Raw genomic sequence first — 16,889 nt, forward strand, 5'->3', positions numbered from 1 at the left:
TTTTCACATAAAAAATTATAGTTAAAAGCAGAAGGCTTTTGAATTGTATTTTACTGTATGCTTACAGGGAGGCGGGGCCAGTGGATGAGTACAGTGTGGGATTCCATGTGACAGGCCTGGCAGTGGGCGTGGTCAGTCTCCACCTCTCTGCAGTGGACGGTCATGGCCGTGTTATAAGTTCCTCCTACAAGAATATACAAGTTTACCCTCCATTCAGTCTGCATCCCCGTAAACTCGCTCTGGCAGTTGGAAGTGTGCGACAGGTGGGGGTGACAGATTGCTCCAAACCATTAGTTAGTTTCCACAGAAATGCATTTTTGAGTATAAAGATGTTTTTGATGTTCAGGTGAAATGGGAGGGAGGGCCTCATCCTCAGTCCAGCATCAGATTCACTGTGAGTGACAGCTCTATCGCCGTGGTAACAGAGTCAGGACTCGTCAGGGGCGTGGCAGTGGGTGTGGTAAAACTCAGAGGAGCTCTCCAGACACAAGATACAGAAGCACCGCTTACCTTTGTACAGGTAGTACACAGATCACATTTGATAAACCAGGATTTGTTATAGATTTCCTGCCATCTGAAGCCATACATAAATATTATTTTATGATCATGTAGCAGTAGTTGTAGGGTCCGTTCACACAGAACAGGTTTTTGCATTCCAGTATGAACAAGTTAAAAGAAGTTCAGCTTCTTAAAAACACGTCTTTATGCGCTTTCATTCCTCTGCCTTACGTATTGCATTTTTGAATTCCACTGTGCTGCTTTTCCATAGTTTTTCTTTGTAAACATGTTCAAAAAGATGTGTCTCTCTAGACTTTGTGTTTTTTTTCATCCCACTACCCTGTCTTTTGTTTTTAAACAAAATGTTCCATTTGAAATGCCCCTTAAATCACAAATTGATCATTATAAAGGTGACTCAAGAGCAAACATATATGCATGATTTGATTTTCCATTGCAATGGCACCCAGCATGAATAATTAATAGGCCTAACTACTGGAGCTAATCCAAGCTTTCATCCCATTCTGCCTTAATTATATGCTGTAACCTCTACATTCACTAACATCATGTGCTTACGTGGTCTCAATTCTATACTACAATCATTTTATTTAAAATTGTATTAAAATAATATTACTATAAATGTACACATTTCTAAGGGTGTGTTCACACTTGTAGTTTGGTTCTCTGTTGGTTTTTTGTCTGGAGCAAAAAAGAAAATTATATAGTCCTGGTTCGCTTAGTGTTTACACTGATGTAATGCCGAATGATACAAAAAAGGGGAGGGGGCACTTATGATATATAATTTGTGTCAGAACTGAACATACAAAACGCTGTGTGCACTCAATGTGTCAGTAATGGGTTGGGGGGGGGGGGCAGGATCTAGTCGCATGCAGTTCTTTAATCAAAACAAACTCAAAATAACACTTCAAGAATACATGAAACAAAATGCAGGAAACAATATCCACGTGAACATTAATGAGCTCTGACAAAGACAGAAACAAACACCGGGTAATATATATAGTCAGAGAACATTAGGGACTGAACAAGATAATTAAAAAGACAGATGTTACACATCAGGGCAAATCAAACACTATGGCAACAGATGAAACATGTAACTGAACAAAACCAACTCAAAGTCCAACTGAAACACAGGCAAAACGTGATGTGCATACATATGATGGTATTTTTACCACACGAGAACTCAGAGCACATAAATTGTGTAAAGGAGTCAAAACAGCAACAGGAATTCCTGTTACACACAGAGATCTACTGCAGGGAGACGCTGTTCTGACGCCTGTACTGAGCTGTAATGGGAATTCAGAGTTTTCATAAAAGTGTAGGTAAAAAGTACCCGGATGACCTACTACTGTTACAAGATGATGAAGGACTGAAGATCAAAATCTCAGTTTAATTAAACGAAAGGGTAGACAAGCGTAACAGTATGTAACACGCAGAAGCCTGGGTTATGCCGTGGCGACAAGCGTCTGAGGAGAAGCCAGATTAACCGAGGACGGAGTCAAGATTCACTCGCTCAGGTGCTGATGGTGGTTGCTCGACATCACAGCATGGTATTGCAGGAGATGGCAAAGGGCTGCAAACTTCCAGCAGAGATGGGGCTGGAGGACAGACAGGCTAAGAAGGGTGGTGACGAAGGCAGATGGAGACTTGACAGGGTTAAAGGTAATGGTACATAGTCCAAGCAGGTCTCTGTGCTGTTTAGAAACGGTGATGATTCAGGGGAAACAGGAAGAGAGTTCATACAGTCTACGGTGCTGTCTAGGAGCAGCGATGAAGAATGATTGATGGGGTGGGATAGGGTGAGAGACGATACCAGTCCATCAGCCAGTCCGCAGTCTTCATTTTCACCAGTATACCCTCGGCCACAGATGTCAAGGGTTCACACCCCTGGTCAGACTCACTGGGCGGGCTGCTCTTCCAGGGCGAGGGTCAGTGTTGTCCACTTGTCCTCAGGCCCTGGCTGACACGGTGCGGCGGGTGGTAGCTCTCCATCTGCGTGAGGTTCGCACGATTCCTCAGTGGTCACAGGTGGTGAAACAGGCTCTGGGCCTGGTTGTGTTCTGCACGGGGGTAGACACTCCTGAGACACCAGATGATGGCATCCCTCTAGTTTACTCCAGAGGTGTCTGGTAGGTCTGTAGGATGATGGCAGTTTGCCTCGATCCATAACAATGACTTCAGGGTCTCGTCATCAAAGGGGCAGGTGACGGTAAGAAGACAGAAAAATCGTGGCTCTCCTGAGCCACAGCAGCAAACCTGACTGCATATTGACTGAAAACAGGATTAAAATATCAACATAGTTTAATTAAACATCAACCGACAAACACTGAGTGAACAGGGAGGAATTATATACATGGTGGTGATGAACTGAATGATGAGCAGCTGTGATGAGGATTAGTGTCTATGGTTACTGATGAATGGTGGGAAAATCAAACAAAGGAACACGTGATGAATGAAAACAAACTGAAAGTCCATGAAAACAACACTAGGGAAAAACACGACTTAAAGGATTAGTCCACTTTTAAATACACTTTTCCTGATAAATTTACTCACCCCCATGTCATACAAGATGTTCATGTCTTTCTTTCGTCAGTCGAAAAGAAATGAAGGTTTTTGAGGAAAACATTCCAGGATTTTTCTACTTACAGTGGATTTCAATGGCTACCAATAGATTGAAGGTCAAAATTACAGTTTCAGTGCAGCTTCAAGGACTTTAAACGATACCAGACGAGTAATAAGGCTCTTATCTAGCGAATCGATCGGTCATTTTCGAAAAAAATACAACCGTTTATGCTTTATAAACAAAACATCGCCTTGAACGTACTTTCCGCTTCCGCATTCTTCATAACGCTTACGCTGAATGTTCTACGCCTTCCCTGTTCTACTTACGGAACGAACGCGGCGCCAGTTTCGTTTTTTTCCGTAACTTGAATAGGGAAGGCGTAGGACATACAGCGTAAGCGTTATGAAGAATGCGGAAGCGGAAAGTACGTTCAAGGCGATATTTTGTTTATAAAGCATAAACGGTTGTATTTTTTTTTTAAATGACCGATCGTTTCGCTAGATAAGACCCTTATTACTCATCTGGTATCGTTTAAAGCCACTGAAGCTGCAGTGAAACTGTAATTTTGACCTTCAACCTGTTGGTAGCCATTGTAATCCACTGTAAGGAGAATAATCCTGGAATGTTTTCCTCAAAAACCTTCATTTCTTTTCGACTGACGAAAGAAAGACATGAACATCTTGGATGACATGGGGGTGAGTAAATTTATCAGGAAAAGTGTATTTAAAAGTGGACTAATCCTTTAATATTTGTGACAGCTACTAGATTCTGAATGTGGCCTAATATTCCATTAGGCCACAGGAAAGGATTTGTGAATGCTACACACACTCATACTATAAAGAACATACTTTTTAACGGTCATGAAGTAATTACTTATTCAAAATTAGTGTACCGAAGAGAGTATGCGATTTCGATCAGAGTTCCCGATTTTTCCGTATGCTTTTAGGGTTGCATCTTGTGACATCATGTCCTTTTGGTTTATTTAGATGCCTCGGTCCGTGGTGCATTAATATTTTAGTCAAAACGCACAAGAGTCTGAAAAGGTGCGCCTTGTGCACCAGAGTTCATTTGAATCAAATCAAACCTACCAAGTATGAACACACCTTTAAAGATACAATGCTTTCGCATAAACCTAATAACTGCGATTTAACTGTATGTGACCTGTGATCAGGATGAAGTTGAGGTGGAGGTGTTTAACCTGACAGCAGTGAGGATACAGGCTCCTTTAGTTACTCTCTCTGTAGGAACAGAGGTTTGTCCTTCCTGCTCATTATTATTGTGCGCAGCCATGTTTTTTGCTGCCTGTACAAAGAGGAGTTTGGATGAATCTTTCATTTTAGATGCCGGTTTACGTGATGGGGAGGGACAGCGGTCAGAACCCTCTATCTCTGGGTGGTGTCGAGTCTGGCCTCAGGTTCCACTGGAGTCTGCGTAAACCGTGTGTGCTGGAGATCAAACCCAGGCATGCACAGGTGAGATGCGCACACATAGTATAAACTGACTTGCATGAGTACTTGTTTATTATGCTGTCTGTTTTAGGTGGGCGTTAGTGCGTCTCCCTCTCACAGTTTCTCTGTGCTGGTGAGGGCTGAAGCTCCAGGCAGGACCAGCCTCAAAGTGCATGTGCAGCTCGAACAGATACACGCCAGCAATACTTCACTCTCTGATCATCTCACTGATGAGATACAGATACTGGTAAATACATCCTCCACAACAGAAACAACAATGACAACAGGAGTCGCATCATGAGGAAGCAGATTTTCCTTGATCATCTGAGATAAAAGTGTTCTGTACTGTACTATAAAATCATACTGTAGAGGCTTGTTTGTGTAATTAGATTTAATTAAATAAAATAATAATAATGTACTACAACCCACACAATCTCAGAATACATAATTCATCACAGATTATTTTAGTCAAAAAGATTCAACCAGGCCAATCAGCAAAACATAAGATATTCAAGATTGAGTTAATGGAAGAATAATGATTAAAGTCACCACAAAGTCAATGGAATGTTGCAGCATTTATTATAATAAATTATTAATTCGTGCAAATCGTTATTTTGTAATCTCTAATCAAAAGAACTTCCTCTCCCTCTTACAACGACATCACTTCTCTGATGAAGTTTACTGGCGTGAACAACCCGTCACTCACATGAGATCACAGCAATAACAAACCACAACCAACCAATCAATTCCTGATCAACAAAATCAAGTTCCACCCTATGTTTTTTCTTTTAGAAGCCGTTTTACTTGGATATACGTCACAATAGGGAAGAAAACGCTATCGCAACTTATGTTTCATGCTGACTTTAATTTCAACATATACAAAAGCTTTTTTTTTTAATTTTGAGTTTGCTCTAAATGTATATCTTTTCTTTTGTTCTCCCTCTTTTCTCAGGTGTTTGAAGAGATGCAGTTAACAACAGGAACCCCAGGTTCCATCCTCATGTCTCCCCTTTCTCAGTACACCCTGCAGAGCAATAAGTGAGTTTGTATGCCTGTTTCATGTCAGAATTTTTTTTTTTTTTTTTTGCCCAGGTTGAAAAAATATGTCGGCATCCACTCCATTAAGTCTGTTCCGCATCATTTCAGTTCTCATAATGACTTGGACGAATAAAGTGCCTGATCAAAATTACATTTACATATTTTTTTCCCTAAATTTTACAGAAGAATTTGCTAAAGATCCTGATCCTGATATTTTGCTGTTTAATCAAAGGTCTGGTTACTAGGTAACATCATACAGGTTTTAAAATGTGTGTTTTCAGAGACACAGTCTGTCCAGTCCGTTACACCCTTAGCCGGTGTGTCTCAGGGGCAGGGCTTGTTACTGTTGACGATCAAGGGGTGTTGAGGACAGGGCCTGATACAGGCGTGGCTCTTTTGGAGGTTTTTGCAATGGACATTTGTGGTATCAACCAAACACTGTTGATCAGCGTGAAGGTGGGTGTTTATCATGATAATTACTGTAGGTAACCCTAATTTTAGATCCTCATGTCAAACTTTTTCCTGCCTAAGGTGTCAACAGTGTGGTTTGTACGTGTTTTGACTGTGTCATCCGTGAACAGTGATGGTGAGAGAGCCTTTCCTGCCTTCCCTCTGGGCTGGAGCATCCATATCAAAGCGCTATATTATGACAGTATGGGACAACAATTCCACTCCCATAATATGCAAACACTGGTCACCACTAACAGGTAATTACACAGATAGACATATGTGACTCCAAGTACTTGCAGTAGTGGTCTAACCTCTTTTTTTTCTTTATCCCAGAGATGACCTGGTGCAACTGATATTTGACAAAGACAATCATTCGTTTCTGGTTCAGACGGTGTCACCTGGTATAACTGTTTTGAGGGTGCAGGGAGACCCTGTAAACCCATTTCTGAGCGATTACACCCCTCTGTTTGTGGTGCCTGCCATCTCAGAGCCCCCAGGATTATTGCGCCCTGGAGATATCATCTGTTTCAGCTCTCCCATTACAGACCAGCAGGGTAAATCAGTAGGTTACGTGCAAGCAGAGCACTAGCTGTAGTTTTCGTAAACAAACCCCTTTTATCTAAGTTCTTATCTCTTATCTAGTTAAGTATACTGCATGTTTGATGTGAACACTTCATGTGTGTATACAGCTGAGCGCGTATCCTTTCAAAGTATACTGATAGCTTGCGCAAAGTTTCATTTTTGTCCAGTGTCTGCGCTATTTCTCTCCAGAAGTTACAACTGATAAAATACTTTTGTACTCAAATAAGTTGTTCTTTCTCATGGAACAATGAACAATGGCGCAGCCCAGTTTTGTCACATTGTGGACAAACTAATAAGTGCAAAACAATGAAGGTGCATACGCGAGCTGAACGAATAGAGTACGCATGGTTAGAAAAGTCTGGCTGTATGCATATGCCCTTGTGTACGCATAAAAACCGATGCATACTCTGAGCATTAGAGTATAGATCATTTTTGCGTTTGTTTTTTCTACTTTAAAGGTAAGCGAGGGAGATGGGATGTGTCATCAAGTCAGATCCTTCAAATGAATTCTGAGACAGGAGTGACATTTGCAAAGAATTCTGGGACAGTAGTGGTTTACTACAGGCTAGAGGGAGGGCAGCAAACCTTCAGAGAGGTAATCAGTCTAATACAAAATTGTATTAGACAATGGAAGGCCTTCATGTTAAAGGTGCAGTATGTAGGATTTCTGTCCGCTAGAGGTCGCTAGGGGCCTGTTCAAAACAAAGGCGTAGCTTGATGATGGCAAGTTTGAGCGTGGAATCTTGGGACATGCGGTCTTCACATCACAGCCGGTGGAAACAATCGGGATAGGACTCAGGAAGAAATCATGTTCATGGATGTGATTATTAACGTTACTGTAGTATGAAGCAGGAGCAGGAGCGCTGGAACGATTGCGCAACACACACCTCACGAGCAGCGGAACCTTTATTATGACACAGTCGCCGGCGCTACTTCCGCTTTTCTGGTCATGAATATGAGGTAACGCAGCTCTGTTTATCATATTAGATACATTTTAGAGTGTTGAAAATGTTATGACGTTACTCTGTGCATTCGCTCGGCGGCTGCTGTGAGACACTTGCACACTACAGTAAGCTAGATTTGTAGAATATCATATTAAAAGCTGGATGGCTTGTGTTGATAAATGGCATGCAGTTAATTTTAAAACGTATTGTATGATGGAGAAAACGCTGTATTACTGTTACTAAAAATAAAGCTGCATCTGATTATGCTATGTTAGCTACTTCACAAAATAGTGTTTTTTTTCTGAGGCATGGTAAAGCATGGTAAAAAATCAAGAAAATTAAATTTAAACAATAAGACTAAACATGTTGAGCTATATAACAACAATTAGTTTTCTGTCTATAAATGTAACCAAACAGCTGTTCCCTTGCCTATTAAAACATGTAATATATTAAAGCGTCTTTGGTGTTTCCATGGTTTCTTCAAAATAAAACCGGAAACCGAGGATAACACGGGTATGACCCAATTGACAGGCGACTCCTCACACGTCCCGGAGCCTTGGTTAAAATTGCAATTTTCTAACGATTTAAAAATAGTTGGAAACATTTGGGATATTGTAAGTACTCAAGTGAACAAAATATATAACACTGGCCTAGTGGTTTTTGGATATTTTACTGCAAAAAAACTTACATATTGCACCTTTAAATAAGGTTGAGAATCACTGATATAGAGCACTAAGTTTTGGAACATTCACAGCTGGTCTGTTTTGATTTAAAAGACTCTTGTGGTGTCATGCAGGTAACAGTGGAGTCTGCGTCCATTCCTGTGATCATTCCTCCTGCTGATAGGCTCTTCACTAACTGGCCTGAAGCTTCAGAATACACAGTCAGTGTGGATCTTAACACCTCTGCTGCCAACATAGGTGACTCCTTTCACCTCCACATGAGATTCAGGAAGGCCACTGTTCATAGTCATGAAAAACATCTGACATGTCATTAATCCAAATTGTATAAAGATTATTAAAGAATGATGAGGGATATTTAAACCGTTAAGAATTAAAGAGATTAAAGAGGTACTGACATTATATTCCAAAAATTCATTTCCATCTGAAGGATCCACTGATACCCCTTTAATCATTAGACTAGAAATGACCCTCAGTGGTGATTATCTCTAACTGTTTAATACATACAATTAAAACAAGTAGTGGGTGGGAAGTTTTACTTGCGCATCTTCATTATTTCAACTTTATTTGATCTTCCTAGATCTTGGATCTGAGCAGGATTTTCACTTTCAGAGACATGGATAAATGTCTGTGCAGATGGAATATCAGGTGGTGACTGACTCTTTTTCTCTCTCTTTCTGCATTGTAGCTCAATGCAATATAGACCAGTGGGAGGCCATAGACAAGAAACTACATCCTGAGGCAGAGCTGCTGTGCTCTTTATACTTTGGCGCCCCCTACCTCGAGATAAGAATACTGCAGGACGTCTTTCGCACAACACCCTTCTACAATACAGACACAGGTGAAACGAGTTTTACAACACCTAAAATACTCTTTTTTTAAAGCCTCATGTTATGTTTGGCATCTGAGAGACCCCAAGGGTGTTTTAATAATTAAAAAAACATAATTGAAATAGCTTGATAATTCATGTTTTTTCCCTAATCTTATAAGAATGGATTATAAACAATTTTTCAAAGTTGTTTAAAGCATCCTTCAGTAAATATTAATATTATTTTAACCATGATGCAAGCCTTTATGATTGATTTTTAACCTGTCTGTCATGTCCTGTTTCAGCTCAGTACAGCTGCAAGATCTCTGTGCAGCCCCAGTCAGACTCTATCCTCCATCTTCTGTCCACTCTGCCTCTCTCCATCTATCTGTCTGCCTGTCTGCAGACTCAATCAGCCCCAGCTGCCCTACTGTCGCTTCCTAACTCACTCCCTTCTTTTCAACCCTCCGTTCGGCTCCAGTATGTACCAGCGTTCCATTGTCCTGTCACCAAGATCAAACTGTCCTCTCAGCAGCCTGTGGCTGAAATCACAGTGTTTGGCACCATAGACATGCTCAGTACACTGAGGGTGAGAATAAGATGGATCATGGGAGAGATTGTTATACTGCTTGACTGACTGAATTAATTGTATTTAAAATGCATTTGAAATGAAATCACTTTTTAATTTCTTCACTCTTATCTAATTAGGTTCAGTCAGACACCCCAGACATTGCGTTATCTGATCCAGTCGGGTCAGAGGAAGACCCCACCCTCCTCCTCGTTAGAGTCTATTCAGTCTCACATTTCCTGGATCAGGTCTCATCTACTGCAAACATTACCCTTTATACAGACCTCTCTCCACAGACACACGTCGTGATGGTGACTAGAGTGATGGACAGCCAGGAGTCAGGTTAGAGAGCAACAGAACCTTCTCACAATATTCTACATATACACTACCATTCAAAAGTTTGTGGTAAAAAAAGTTTCTCTGTAAGCAGCAGCACAACTTTTTTAAACATTGATAATAATGAGAAATGTTTCTTGAGTACCAAATCAGCATATTAGAATGATTTCTGAAGGGTCACATGATACTGAAACCTGGAGTAATGATGCTGAAAATTCAGCTTTGCATCACAAATTACATTTTTTTAAATATATTAAAATAGAAATCAGTTATTTTAATTTGCACCAATATTACTGATTTTTAAACAAATAAATGCAACCTTGGTGAGCAAGAAACCCCAAAATTTTGAACTGTAGTGTAACAGGCATCTTTGTTTCTGTAATGACTACAAGGCTCTTTATTTTGTATGTTCAGGTCACCTTGGAACAAATTTTGGGCTTTTGTTCATTTCGATATTTGCACTTTTTGCTGTACTGGCCACCACCGCTGCACTTTTCATAGGTAGAGTCACACACAAGAGGTTTAAATTCTGATTCTGTGCAACACCGAATATGTTTGCTGTCCAATGATTCAGTGCTGTCCGACATGTGATTCGGACTCAGCATGTGAAGCTTTGGGTCTGCAGATCTTCTTATATTATCTTAATGTGTTCAATTTCCACAGCGTACAATACCATGCTGTCTCTCAGACAAACTGTACCTGCAGTCCTCACACCCATTACTAATACAGGTGTGTTTGACCCTTTACACCCCCTCTCACATTTGATTTGATAGACCTGCTTTACATTAAATGTGCACTCAGAACTTTTATGTTAAAAGTCAGCATGAAATGGAAACTCACCCTATTCATCTATTTTCTAAATGCATGTTTTTTTATCTTATTTTCAATGCAATATAATGCAAAATGACCTTGTAATTTTTAAATAGTCTTGCACCTAATTTTAAACACGACTGTTATTCACTTCAGTGTTATGCATATTTTTTTTAAATCAATGTTTTCTAACTTTCTTTCAGAAGATACAAAACATTTCTATCTGTGGATCACACCTTCACTGCCAACACAAAAAGTCGTGCAGAGAAAACAGTTGCTCTGGAATACGAACTAACTTATTGCACCTTCCCCCATGAAGAACCATGTACTTGAAAGTTTTGTTACAACAGATGCTAGTCATGGTTCAATCGATGGAGTTCAGCAGTAAACACATGCAAACTACTTCAGGTTCCTAAAGAGTATCATTTCTCAATTTCAGACTATTTTTACTTCAACTAAAGTTTGGGGGCAATAAGATTTTTATTCAGCATGGATTCATTACATTCATCAAAAGTGACTAGTGTATTTTAATGTATTATAATTGATTGTATTTAATGTATTATAATTATAACTGATTTTTGAAGGATCATGTGACACCAAAGACTATAAAGTAATAATGCTGAAATTTCAGCTTTGCCATCACAGGAATACATAACATTTTAAAATAGAGAAAACATTTTAGTGTAACATTATTTCACAGAATGAAAGAATTGAAATAATGAAATAATTTCACAGAATGTCACAAATGCAGTAAAAATGTTTTTACTGCATTTTTGACCAGTTTGCCTCAGTGAGCATAAGAGACTTAACAGTTAATATTAAGAAAAAATTATTAAAATCATACTGACCCAAAACTTTTAATCAATGGTATATAATGCCCATTACATGAGTACAATCTGAATGTTGCCCGTCTAAACAACCGACAATATTTTGAGAAAAAAATATTTGTATTACCTACTGATGAGATCAAGTCAACAGACAAGCATGACACTAAACCTAAATATAGTATTTGTGGCTGTGACAATGCCGATAGGCTGGCAAATGATCTACCAAAACACACACATAAATGAAAAATGAACCTTTATTTAAAGTAAGAGAGAGAGAGAGAGACAGGTTTGGTGGTTATACACCTCACACGCTCTGTGTTCAGACAGCACTTTGACAGTTTTCTAGCACTCTTCTCGGTTTAGCTTTCATCTCCATTGCCCCATTTCAGATCAGAAACACGGCCTCGTTATGGGCGGAGTCACTGAAATCCCTGTGGAGTGGCCAATCCTTTCTCTCCTCCCGTGGTCTCCCTCATCCTTGCATACTGGTTAATGAGAGACTAGTGCTGCTTTCTCCTGAACGAGCATCCTGTTAATAGAGAAAGAATTCAGTCAAAAACACATTCTATATTTCGTCACACTTCACAGTAGTAGAAAATGCATTTCTATGGAAAAAAAACCCCAACACTTTAAAAAAAAGCAGAGCAAGGAAAGTGTCCAAGATGCTTAAACGTTTTAAACAAGGTCACAAGCGCATCATTTCATGTGGGTTGCCATCAGGTGCTTGTTTAATGCGCTTGAGGCGTTTTCACCAGCGCATCTATAATGTTAGAAATTCATGAAAGTGGTTTCATTTTGAAAAACGTATCATCCTGACAAGGCTCCTGCACTTCAAAGACTTAGAGCGAGAGAGTGCGACCAACAGAAATGCTTTCATATTATTATTTTTTTAATATACAGACTTAAATTTACACATTGTTTAGAGAAGAACATTGCTTAGGATATACTTTTTTTCTCTCTTTAATCCCCACAACAAATGACCAATATAATTGTTGCAGTAAAATTCTCAAAAAATAATAAAATCAGTCTTTTGTGCTATAAAGTAGTAATTAAAAATCCTTAAATAATAGAAAATATAAATGTCAATTTGTGGATAATTAGATAGTGTTGAGTGAGACAGAAATCTGCTACTACCTCTCTTGCTTTCTGAACTGTGCCAGCAGGGCAGCGAGTTTCGAAGCTTCACCAATCATCAAGCTTTAACTCAAGAAGAGAACAATGATCAAGTAGGAAACACTAGGTTGGTCTGTGTGGGCGTGTTGCCATGGCGCTGCAACATTTACAAGCACATGTATGTGTATCTCTGATCTATGAGTGCACTTCCAGCCATATTTCTCCCACACAAAAACATGAAATCATTAGTCATCTTCTGAAGGCCATATTTTAATGTGTTAGTGTGACATGTTCTGACTACTCTGCTGCTGGAAAGAAGAAAATCCCACGGTGAGATTCTGCTCACGGGATCATATTTATCAAGAATTTAGGCGGTCACTAGATTGACAAACTAGGTTCTCTCATGCTTTGGGTCGTGTGCACTGGTGTCCATGTATGCGAGTGATACCTTCTGTGAGGCGTGCCTTTCCTCCGGTAGGCTGGCACAGCACTGTAGAGCATCCTACACATAAGACGACCGTCTGTGCGTGACTGAACACCGTAGTGATCTTATAACAGCCTGCAAAGAAAGAATGGCGAATAGTTTCAAACATATCATAATACAAAAGTCAATGTCCAATTTATGGACATTGTCCATGTCCATTTTAGGAACCAGCGGCCTTGGCTCCTAAAGAGTTGTAAGCCATGAACCAAACCAACCAATGAGGTGAATCACAACATTACAAAGTTTGATTTGAAACAAAAACAGTATTTGAAAATCAGACAAAAAGACAATGATTCAAGAATGTGTACTTTATAGCTTTAGTGAGGTCAATAACTACAACCGCATGAAGCAGTGCAAATCTATAAAAATATACACACACATATATTTAGAATAAGTAAAAATAGTTATTTTGCTTGCTTGTTTTCTTTTGATTGAAACATTTGCTTGTTTTGATTCTCCGATTGCTGGGAGATTTCTTTGTAGAATCATGGGGTGTAGCTACAGCAATCTGTCACAACACATTAAAGAGCCACAAAACGTTTTTTATTGCTCGAATTTCTTAAAAAAAAAATTACAATTTAAAAGCTGGGACTTTGTTTAATATCATAAGTAACCTGGCTCTGTCTTGTCTGTCGACGTGTTGTCAGTGTCCTCTTTGCTCCGTGATGTATTTTTCACTCTGTGTGGCGTGACAACGCCATGGCTTGTTGGACAAAGCAACAGTAACCAAGGGGGGCAGGTCTTTGCGAAGGGTCAATTCAGCTATTAAACTCGATTATTTTAAAAACAAGTTGAAATAATGCAAGTTGATGGCTTCAACAAAAGCATATATCATTTATTAACAACCTTGTAGCTCAGAATAGGTCTGTCTTTAATTGTCAAATTATCATGGAAACTGATTTTGAATATGAAGAAAATAAATGGGATTTTTACAATGAGGCATAACGACATAATCCAGGGGTCCTTTTCAAGACAAAAACCCCTTGGTGAATATTGAGATGGAGCAGGAACCCTGTTACAATAAACTGATTGTTGCATTTAGGCCTGGACATTAGGCCTGTTTCATAGACAGGTCTTAGATTAAGCCAGGATTAGACCGTAATTCAATTAGGACATTTAAGTAGCTTTTACAAATGTGCTTTAGATTAAAAAACAAAACAAAAAAAACACATTACTGGTGTACATTTTGAGACAAAACAATAGCAATGACATATTTTAAGATATGTCAGTGCAAGTTGCTTTCAGTTAAAACAGCTCAATAATGCATTTTAGTCTGGGACTAGATTTAAGCCTCGTCTGTGAATCCGAGGGTTGTAGTAGTACCATCATCATGCGTTTACATACTTCACATGACTTACATCGCAAATCCATTAAAATAATCGTTGTTGTACAGAGTGCAACAGTCAGGTTCTGTAAGTAAAAATCCCATTCATTTTCTTCATAGGAGAATTAATGATGACTTACAAAACCTACAGTGATCTCCGAGGTTGTCAATCCACATTATTTCAACTTATTTTATAAATGGCCATGCTTACCGTTGGAATTCCAAATGAAAAACTACATTACTCTTGATTCTGTAGAGAAATCTTCACCAATCAGAGAACACTTTAGCACCTGTCCACTCCTAATAAGCACTATGTACGTTTAACAGTCAGCGTTCTTGCGCTCTCAAAATACCTGAAAATCTGATAAGGTCAAAAGATCAGATCTATGCATTAAAACTTGCAGTGTAAACGCAGCCATAATCCCCTGCTTACCTGGGCATTTGACATCCATAAAATAAGAGTTGGGACTCTGTACAAGACGCTTCTTCTTGTGTCTTCTCTTCTCCTCCTCTGGCGTTGGGTGCAACAAGTCCTTCGCGAGCTGAAATATGACGAGAGATGTGTCAATCACCTTTGCCCACTGGAGTAGAGAAACTTAGCTATGATATATCTACACTCTTAGAAATAAAGTTTCCAAAATAGGGTTTTCATCATAGTGATGTTATAGAAGAACAATTTTGGGTTCCCCAAAGAACCTTTCATTGAAAAGTTCTTAAAATAACATTTATTATTAATCCAAAGAACCTTTTGTGCAATGACAAGGTTACATATTTGTTAAAGGTTCTTCATGCAACCATCAATCCTTTATCTTCAAGAGTGCAGCAATGTTATGGTATTTCACCACAGCTACAACGGTAAAAGAATTTGAACACCTGTGTAAACGCTGTAACAATTTAACAACAAAAAAACTGTGTTTTTTACAAACTTGACAATAGCATAAGCTTGATGATACTGCTGATCAGCTGATTGTCAAAAGATGGACAGCACTGATACTACAAAGGGTGATGCGATTCATGACACACTTTCCGTCTAACAAACAACAAGAGGGGCATCAAAGCAATATTCCACGTATTACTTCTATTTAACCTATTATTTAATTACTAAATCTCAACTACTTATAATCGTGACTGTTTTATTTGTATGGGAAGCGCGATGCTCTCCACGCGTTTTAACGCATATGCACGCGGCCATCTTGTTCCTTTACACACAGCACACACTTCGATCTTTTCTACTAAGTTTTAACCTCAAAATAGTTGAAATTAATTTAACGTGGCCAGAGAGATCACGAAGATAAATTCCTCCCCTCATCAATCGATGCGATTTAATGCACACATCGGGCGTGATTACGTTTTAAATGGACTAGATTGTAATAGCACGCACTTACAGGCATGTTGGCGACAGTGGAGCAGCAGCCGAAAAGGGGGGGGCTAGCGGAAATACATGCGCATATGAACGGGGCTCGTGAGCAGGGGCAGGAAACACTTCACTAACATTTAATAAAAGCATTTCTTCTTAACCTATTAACTAAGTACTGAACTAAGACAGGCTGTGGGTTATGTTGGAATGTGTTCAATGAACTCTTACATGTCATACTTAATGATATATAATCAAAGGCAACCTAACAATGCAACGTAAGGGCGGCGATCCGAATGTAAGAGCGGCGAATGTATAAAACATTATAATAATAATTTAATAATAATTATAATATGTTTAACATACATTTGTTATCATTGCAATTACTTTTGACAATGTAATGAATGAAATTACAATTAATTTAATTATAACACATATTATACACACACACACACACACACACACATATATATATATATATATATATATATATATATATATATATATATATATATATATAGTTTTACTTAAACTAACGATAAATAGAAATATTAAAGAATAAATTTTAAAAAATGACAAAAGCATATAACAAAATTACTAAAATTTAAACAAATTAAAACGAAAACAAAAAATATAAAAAATAAAAGCTAACTTAAAATACTATTAACTACTATAATAGTATGCAAATAATACTAAAATAGCACTGCTAAACATAAATAGCTATAAACATACTTTCCCATCTCAGACATCAAATCCCTATTATTATTGGTCATTATTTTAAGTTATGGACACTATGGGAGCTCTCTGAATATTATTATAAAATGTATTTGTGATAAAATCAACATTTTCCTATTAATCAGATGTCCCTCACACTAATTCAGTAATTGCAAATATAAAAGTTACATAAAATCTCACACTTTTGCTATACTAAAGCCTGAAATGGGCACTTTTTGTGACAGCAACCTCATCATTTTTGATCAAAGGCTTAACTTCAGAATTTGAACTAAAATCAGTATTCGTATGATTCAGACAGAGTTCAACAAACTT

General features: G+C 38.6%; 2 protein-coding genes across 2 annotated transcripts in view; one reads left to right on the plus strand and one right to left on the minus strand.

Annotated features, from left to right (window-relative positions):
- Window positions 1-11,142, plus strand: part of LOC125280817 (nuclear pore membrane glycoprotein 210-like) — a 33,154-nt gene extending 22,012 nt beyond the window's left edge. The window contains exons 23-39 of the mRNA XM_048211561.1: window positions 68-263; window positions 347-520; window positions 4,248-4,328; window positions 4,417-4,548; window positions 4,616-4,771; window positions 5,477-5,562; window positions 5,844-6,018; window positions 6,094-6,269; window positions 6,346-6,566; window positions 7,053-7,189; window positions 8,335-8,458; window positions 8,907-9,059; window positions 9,332-9,615; window positions 9,735-9,936; window positions 10,345-10,431; window positions 10,594-10,659; window positions 10,944-11,142. Coding sequence (XP_048067518.1) covers window positions 68-263; window positions 347-520; window positions 4,248-4,328; window positions 4,417-4,548; window positions 4,616-4,771; window positions 5,477-5,562; window positions 5,844-6,018; window positions 6,094-6,269; window positions 6,346-6,566; window positions 7,053-7,189; window positions 8,335-8,458; window positions 8,907-9,059; window positions 9,332-9,615; window positions 9,735-9,936; window positions 10,345-10,431; window positions 10,594-10,659; window positions 10,944-11,035 — 2,542 coding nt within the window. The 3' untranslated portion in view covers window positions 11,036-11,142. The remainder of the gene's footprint in view (window positions 1-67; window positions 264-346; window positions 521-4,247; window positions 4,329-4,416; window positions 4,549-4,615; window positions 4,772-5,476; window positions 5,563-5,843; window positions 6,019-6,093; window positions 6,270-6,345; window positions 6,567-7,052; window positions 7,190-8,334; window positions 8,459-8,906; window positions 9,060-9,331; window positions 9,616-9,734; window positions 9,937-10,344; window positions 10,432-10,593; window positions 10,660-10,943) is intronic.
- A 661-nt stretch (window positions 11,143-11,803) lies between these two features.
- On the minus strand, window positions 11,804-16,013 carry rps27.2 (ribosomal protein S27). Its single transcript, XM_048153277.1, has 4 exons — window positions 15,874-16,013; window positions 14,922-15,030; window positions 13,129-13,239; window positions 11,804-12,096 (listed from the first exon to the last, which is right to left on the minus strand). Exons 1-4 carry the CDS (start codon window positions 15,877-15,879, stop codon window positions 12,068-12,070), a joined length of 255 nt encoding a protein of 84 aa, XP_048009234.1. The 5' UTR covers window positions 15,880-16,013; the 3' UTR covers window positions 11,804-12,067.
- Window positions 16,014-16,889: the final 876 nt, after the last annotated feature.

The sequence above is a fragment of the Megalobrama amblycephala genome, linkage group LG13 (assembly GCF_018812025.1).
Source record: "Megalobrama amblycephala isolate DHTTF-2021 linkage group LG13, ASM1881202v1, whole genome shotgun sequence".
NCBI lineage: Eukaryota > Metazoa > Chordata > Actinopteri > Cypriniformes > Xenocyprididae > Megalobrama > Megalobrama amblycephala.

Bases quoted from the DNA above. Each gene is read 5' to 3' on its own strand.
- rps27.2 (XM_048153277.1), bottom strand. The intron at 13,240-14,921 runs GTAAGCAGGGGA...CTTTCTTTGCAG, and splicing joins TATGGATGTCAAATGCCCAG to GCTGTTATAAGATCACTACG. The intron at 12,097-13,128 runs GTATCACTCGCA...CTCTATTAACAG, and splicing joins AAAGGCACGCCTCACAGAAG to GATGCTCGTTCAGGAGAAAG.